Below are 6,928 nucleotides of genomic sequence, written 5' to 3'. Positions count from 1 at the left end.
AAAAAAAAAAAGTAAAGGGAAAAAAAGAAGTGAAAATACTGAGCTCCCTACTTTGGGAAGATACCACTGAACTTCCTAAAGAAGTGACTGAGTCTCCTAAGACACACAGATATGAAGTACCAATAAACAGATGGACATTAAACACCAAATTGTGACTTTAAACACCAAAGAGAAATAAAAGTAGATTATGATCTCAGTCTATACTCAAGAACATTAATTTCTTGGCACAATTAAGCCACATATGGCTGCCATGAAGGTAATGACCACCAGTTATGGAAAAAGATATAAAGGTAATGCCTTTCTTACAGTAATTGAATCACAGGAGTTTGGGGGCTTGGTGTTGTATTAGTGAAGACATACAATCACATCTGAGGCTCTAGAGCTTCTGTTCCAAATGACTACAGTAGCTGCATAAAAGTGCATTGAGTTGTCTAGACTCTAGGTCTGGTTAATTGCAGTGTGTGATTTTGTTGGTCTGCTGGGAAAAAGTTTCAAAATAAGATTTAAAAAATCATCAGAAGCAGCAAATTAAAGACTTGCAATGTGCCGGGCGGTGGTAGCTCACTCCTTTAATCCCAGCACTTGGGAGGCAGAGGCGGGCGGATTTCTGAGTTCGAGGCTGGCCTGGTCTACAGAGTGAGTTGCAGGACAGCCAAGGCCACACAGAGAAAACTTGTCTCAACCCCCCACCCCACCCCAAAAACAGACTTGCAATGTATCAAACTATAATATTTTTAGAAGTAGAGTAGACATGACCACTGACCTGGGACATATCCTTCTGTTTCTCTTCTTTGATTTTCTCTTTAAAGAACAATGAATAGTCAGCTTGTGGATCTTTAATATTAAGGGGTCAAAGAGGAAAAGTAAAATTAATACTTAAAACAATTCAAAAACAAGTTCAAACCACATAAAAAGACTCCAGTAACAGAATACTACTTGGTGTCTGATTAGTGATCCCAAAGCCAGCAGAGTATGGAAAGACATTTAAAAACTGGAGAGAAAATCCACATCAACCACATTGTTATACTCAGAAAAATACTCTCTCAAAATTGATGGAGTCATAAGTGTATTTGAAGACAGTCATAAATTAACACAATTCATTTTACTAAAACAGCACAGCACATAATAAATTAGAGGCAAAACCTACACAGGACAATTAAAGGAATTATCTATGAGAACACAGGAAATGATACATTTCATCAGGAAAACTGGGAAGTAACCATCCATGCTCAAGACAGCAAACTACTCTCTCACAGTAAAGAAAGAAGAATACTATGAATAATCTAACCAGCAACAACAACAACAACAACAACAACAACAAAATCATAGGGAGTATAAATACTATGAACAAAAATGTTGCCATTCTGGAAGTGAATATAGAATATTCTCATTAAATAAACAAATCTTCAAGTTAAATAAATTTAGCATGTGAATCAGCTCTAATCACTCCTTGCCATATGCTCAAAGGGTTCAACGTCCTATTAGACAGATACATGCTCATCCATGTCCATTGCTATTATAGTCTTAATAGATACAAAATGGAAACAATGTAAATTTCCTTTAACTGATGAGTAAAAATGTATATAGACACTATAAAATATCATTGAGTGCTAAAGAAAATTGAAGTCATGACATCTGCAGGTATATGGATGGACTGAGAACACATCATACTGAATGGAGTAACACAGACCCAGAAAGACAGGTATTGCATGTTCTCTCTCATAGAAAGGTCCTAGCTCCTAATATTCAGATGTGAGCACACAACCTGGAGTAACTACAGTAACCAGAAAAGTAAAAAACAAACCATGGTGGAAGGTAGGTGAGTAATAGACAGGAGGTAAGAGGGAACAAGTCATCTAAAGGGGAAAATGGAAAAAGTAGGAGAGGGATTTCATTATAGAGAAGGTACAAAAATAAGCACATAAGAAGGAGAAAAAAAATCATTAAAGATGTCTAAACTAGGGCATGGGTTCCTTCTGGTCTGTGTGAGCCTGTGCCCTGAGCAGACCTTAGGTGAAAATTCCACAGCCTGTCCCACAACTCCCAGACACTCTAATACATCCAGGATCACAGGATCAGAGGTGAGGAGGACACAACATCTGTCCCAATACGAGGAGTAACTTGGACCAGTGGGACCCAGGCACACAAGAACTCTGCCAGTCCAGTAGCACAGGTACCTTTCAGTATGTCTGCAGGTGCCCTGAGCAGACCTTGAGCAAAAACTCTGTAGGGAGTCCCATAATACCTAGAGGAAGCTCTACTTAAAGGCACCCTAGTGTGCCCAGGATCACAGGATCCCAGAATCACAGGACCACAGAGACAGCTTCCCTATTGTTGAAGAAGCCATGAACTTTGGACACAGATCCCAGGGGACTCAAGAGATGGATCTGACACTAAAGCATCTTCCCTGGAGACTAGCTTTCATGCAAGAAGGCAATATGCAAAATTACCAAGAAGGGAGCCACCCAACAGTCCTCTTCAACCATGATACCTATGAACCAGAACATCTGCACTGCATTACAACCCTGAGAGTGCAAGAGTAGCAACCATGCCTTGGGGAAATACAACAGCTTTCTAACTGACTTAAAACCCTCTCAACAAGAGGGTCATACCTGGTACTGGAAACTTAGCTAGTTTCCCCAAGACTAGTAAAGTCACAGATCTTGGAGAAGCTACAAATGAACTGCATTCTAAATACTTATCCTAATTCCCACCGGTAAATGTAGTAATCACCTTTCATCAAGGAAATGGAGATTATTACAGAAAACCACAATCAGTCGAAATGCAGAGTTGTGATGATCAGTCCAACTGACACATAAGCAACACAACTCTGGCACTATGGCTCAGGCATCACTTAGCAAGAGGGGGCAGGAATACTGTAAGAGTCAGAGGAACAGGAGGTTTGTTGTGACATTGTGCCTCCTAGAAATGTCAAAGAATCTACATGCATGAAGTCTTAAAATCATGGTTGCTTATACATTCATTGAAGAAGATAACACCTTCAAGAGATGGAAGGGAGAAAGCTCACTAGGCCTCAGCCCTAGTCAAACACTAAGGAATTCCGAGAGCTGAAGAAATAGTCTTCCCTAGAGGATAGTACACCACATGGTTATCCAATACCAAGTGTACATCCTTGAAAACATACCAACAAGTAGGTTGTAGTTTCATATTTAGAAATTTACACTAACAATTAAAGAAAATGTTATTAAGAAATAAAAAATGCCTGTGTAAAGTGAAGATTTTGTATCATCTACATAAAAATGACCAGAACGATTTTTGCTATTTGTATAATTGCACCTAACATAAATAACACTTAGTAAGTAGTGAGAGAGAGAGCTCGATGGTTACGAGGGCCTGCTGTTCTTGCAGAGACCCAGGTTATATTCTAAGAATCCAAAGTGTGGCTCCCAATTGTTCATAATTCCAGTACTACGATACACATGATATACAGTCATGCACTAAGTCATACAAAGCACTCATATACCTAAAATATATGAATCTAAATTTAAAGAAATTAAATATTAAATAAAAATTAGAGAGGAGAGAGAAGGAAGAGAGAGAGGAGAGAGAGAGAGAATGAAATAAAAACTCCTTGAATGAACTAACCATGTAGATGAAAGGTGTCTACAGTGAAAATTTTGATTCGCTGAAGAACTGAATAACACACTGACTAGCACATGGAACAATATTTCAGAGACAGGAAGGGACATATTAGTGTGAAATCTGCAGAAATTCTGGCATGGTTTATATCTCCAGTACAAACAGCATTGCATTTAAACTTCCCACAATAACGTTCAGAGAATTAGTAAAGAGAAGCCTAGAATTTATATTGACCCAGATCTTTCCTGGGTACAGAACAACTCTAGGAAAATGCTGGAGTGTTGGAGCTATCCCACTGTGATTCCAGATCAGCCCAATGCATTAGAGCACCAGATCCCAAGCCTGCTCAGTAGCAAAGACCATGTAAATGTCACCAAGATACCACAAAAAGAAGGGTGTCACTAGACAGCCTTTTTAAATGGCGGTATTCGGGAAAGCACTTATCAGTATACAAAAAGATGAACCTGGGTCCAAGTCTCTCCTACCATACAAGGAATCATAGACCTTCATGTGTGACTTGAAACATGTGGAGAGCCGTTTTCAGCTGCGCCCGGAGAGCGAGTAAACAAGCCCTCATTTGGCTAAACTTGCTGCCATTGGTTGCTTCTGCATTTGGTGACCTATCCGCTTTTGCCACGTGGCCCACTGGGATTGGCTAAGCTTGGGAGTACTTAATGGCCAAAGGTGGGCCAGAAGGCGGGGCTTAGATGGCAGGAAGGCGGGGCTTAAGTAACGGCTCCCTGGAGGCAGGAGAGGCATTAGAGCAGGAGAAGAAGGCAGGAGAAGCAGGCAGGAGGAGCAGGAGGGAGAAGCAGGAGGAGAAACATTGTTAAAAGGCTCCTGAATAAACTGCTAAAAGGAAGAGCTCAGGTCGCGTCTTTCTTGGCGGTCGAGGTGGATGCGACAGTTGGTGGCCCAGGCAGGGAAGGAGAAACCTCTTGAGACTCAGAACCTTTTGCAGTCAGGGTAGCCGGCTTGGTAAGTTCCCAGGTAAGTTTGGGACAATAAGGACCTCGGAAGTAGAGGCAATGAAGACCTCGGAAGTAAAGGCAATAAAGACCTCAGAAGTAGAGGCTATAAGGACCTCGGAAGTAGAGGATATAAGGAACCTTTTGCAGTCAGGGTAGCCGGCTGGTAAGTTCCCAAGGTAAGTTGGGACGATAAGGATCTTGGGAGTAGAGACAATAAAGTCTCCGGGAAGGAGCGTTCGTGGAGTAGCAAACTGAAAGTAAAAGAAAAGTAACAAAAAAAGGGTAACAAAAGTAAACATGGGCACTTTGCACTCAATTTTTCTGACTCTTCAAGAGCTGTTAAGACCTGTGTGGAAGCTCCTTAGGAGCTGTTTGGAAGATCAGTGCTATTGTAAGGCTGTGGAAGAGGGGAAAGCCGTATTCTCCTTTCAGTTTTCCCCTCAACAGCTGCCTTCAGCAGGCAGCCCTATGCGGGGGTGGGGGAATTCAGCTTGGGAGATACTAGCCACCCTGTTTCTGGTTAATGTTAACCCTGGCAGCAGCTTGGTATCCCTGGGAAGCCCAAGACCTTAGGGAACTAAAGAAAGCAATGGCAGAGGATGGCCCTCATTCACCCTGGGTAGAGACCATCCTTGAGGGCTTTGCTCACCAGGCCCTCACCCTCAGAGATTGGAAGGAAATGGTCAAGGCTGTGTTCCCCTCACCCATGTTCCTTAAATGGATGGCCTTTTACCAGGAGGAGTGTGGAGTGCAGGGGGAACAGAACCAACATTATATCTTTAAGGGAAGAAATGTTTCAATTCGACTGTTTAGAACAAATCCTCAGTCTATAGTTACTCCCCTCAGGATGGTTAATTTTACCTGGCTACAGAGAAACAATGAGCATATAGCCCTGGCCCTCGAAGAATTCTTGGGTGAGATTAACTGTCATTTTGGTCCCCATAGATGGATGAGCTCATTTTCTAGGTTAGAGTGGATGCCTCCCAGACTCTTTTTCTATCCCTCTTTTGGGAAAAATGATGAACCTAGACCTGTGTTAGTTCTAAGGTGTATGAGACAGAGGGGTCAGCCCAATTTAAAGAGTTTTTTGCTGTAGTGATGGCATTGGATTCCATCCCTAATGTGGTTAACTTATTGCCCAGTTTGCCTAAAGCCTATAGTAGGCTAGATTCTAATCCAATATCCCCTTTGATGATTGAAGCATGTACCCTCCTTAGACAAAGACAAAACCCTATTTATATTCAACATCTCAGAGGTCACCAAAATCTCCTAGGCTTTTTGTCAAAGGGAAACAGCCTGGATGACCAGGCGGCATCTGGACTCCAATGTCACATGGTTTGGAGGCCACGCACTTTCACCTCTTGACCCATACTAACTGGAGGGGCCTCCGTTATAGGTTCCCCCATATACCAGTCAAAGATCTTAAAAAGATTGTCCACACATGCAAGTCTTGCCAACTTTTTCTCCAGGTGCCTCCCCTCCAGACTTTGGGGAGGAACTCCCGTGGACTTCAATCCAACCATTTATGGCAGATAGATGTTACTCATCATTCTAAAAGAAAGCTTAAATATGTTTTTGTATCTGTTGATACATTTTCCCATGCCTGCTGGGCTAAATGGGTCAGGTGGAGAGACCCACTGACCAGAGCTTGGAGAGGGCCAGACCCGCTCTTGACAGCTAGAAGAGGGTTTGGCTGTGTTTTCCCCCAAATCTTAAATTTTTTAAATTTGGATGTAGATGGCCTTTCTGCTGCAGATCATCATCAGTGCAGCAGAGGTTCCTTGAAGGGATTTGTGAAGTGGAAGGATGTGATCATGGGCATATGGCATGGTCCTGATCCAGCGTTGGCATGGGTGAGGGGATCTGTTTGTGTTTTTCCTCAGGATCGTTTGGAGCCTCTGTGGGTCCCTGAGCGATTGACACGGAAGTGTGCCACACAGAATGGAGAGATCGTGCCCAAGAGCCCTGTGTACCCTTCTTCTTCTGTTCCTGGTGGAGAGCCAAGCGGAGCCGAGATGGGGGATTCTGTCGGTGTTTCCAAGACCAATGCCGATATGACATAATGCTCGAGTGTTTCCTCTCTTTTTTAGTACCAATAGAAGTTTAGATGTTCCATTTTTGCCTTTAGATTGGTTGGTCTCCTATTGCTGGTCTGCCTTGTGGGCCTGTGGTATATATGCAGGATCAGGTTCACTCAGAGAAGGAATGCAGCCATGATTGTGCAAGCATTTATGGCCATTGAGGCAGGACAGTCTCCCCAGGCATGGCTGGCAGTCATGCAAAATGATCATCACGTTCAGGCTGCAAGGCGAAGCACTGCACTCTGGGTCAGCTTCTAGTGGCCCCAAGAAGAGCAT

General features: G+C 42.8%; 1 protein-coding gene and 1 long non-coding RNA gene across 2 annotated transcripts in view; one reads left to right on the top strand and one right to left on the bottom strand.

The window, feature by feature from the left end:
- Window positions 1-4,126, bottom strand: part of LOC116078047 (zinc finger protein 54-like) — a 10,747-nt gene extending 6,621 nt beyond the window's left edge. Inside the window, 2 exon segments of the mRNA XM_031352975.1 lie at window positions 764-834; window positions 4,086-4,126. Of these exon segments, the coding sequence (XP_031208835.1) occupies window positions 764-834; window positions 4,086-4,110 (96 nt within the window). The 5' untranslated portion in view covers window positions 4,111-4,126.
- A 249-nt stretch (window positions 4,127-4,375) lies between these two features.
- Window positions 4,376-6,683, top strand: LOC116078049. Its single transcript, XR_004113407.1, has 2 exons — window positions 4,376-4,578; window positions 6,455-6,683. It is a non-coding gene; the product is annotated as an uncharacterized LOC116078049 (long non-coding RNA).
- Window positions 6,684-6,928: the final 245 nt, after the last annotated feature.

This window comes from Mastomys coucha, unplaced genomic scaffold (genome assembly GCF_008632895.1).
Source record: "Mastomys coucha isolate ucsf_1 unplaced genomic scaffold, UCSF_Mcou_1 pScaffold5, whole genome shotgun sequence".
NCBI lineage: Eukaryota > Metazoa > Chordata > Mammalia > Rodentia > Muridae > Mastomys > Mastomys coucha.
Note: the sequence above shows the minus strand (reverse complement) of the source record. Positions and strands in the feature narration are given on the sequence as shown.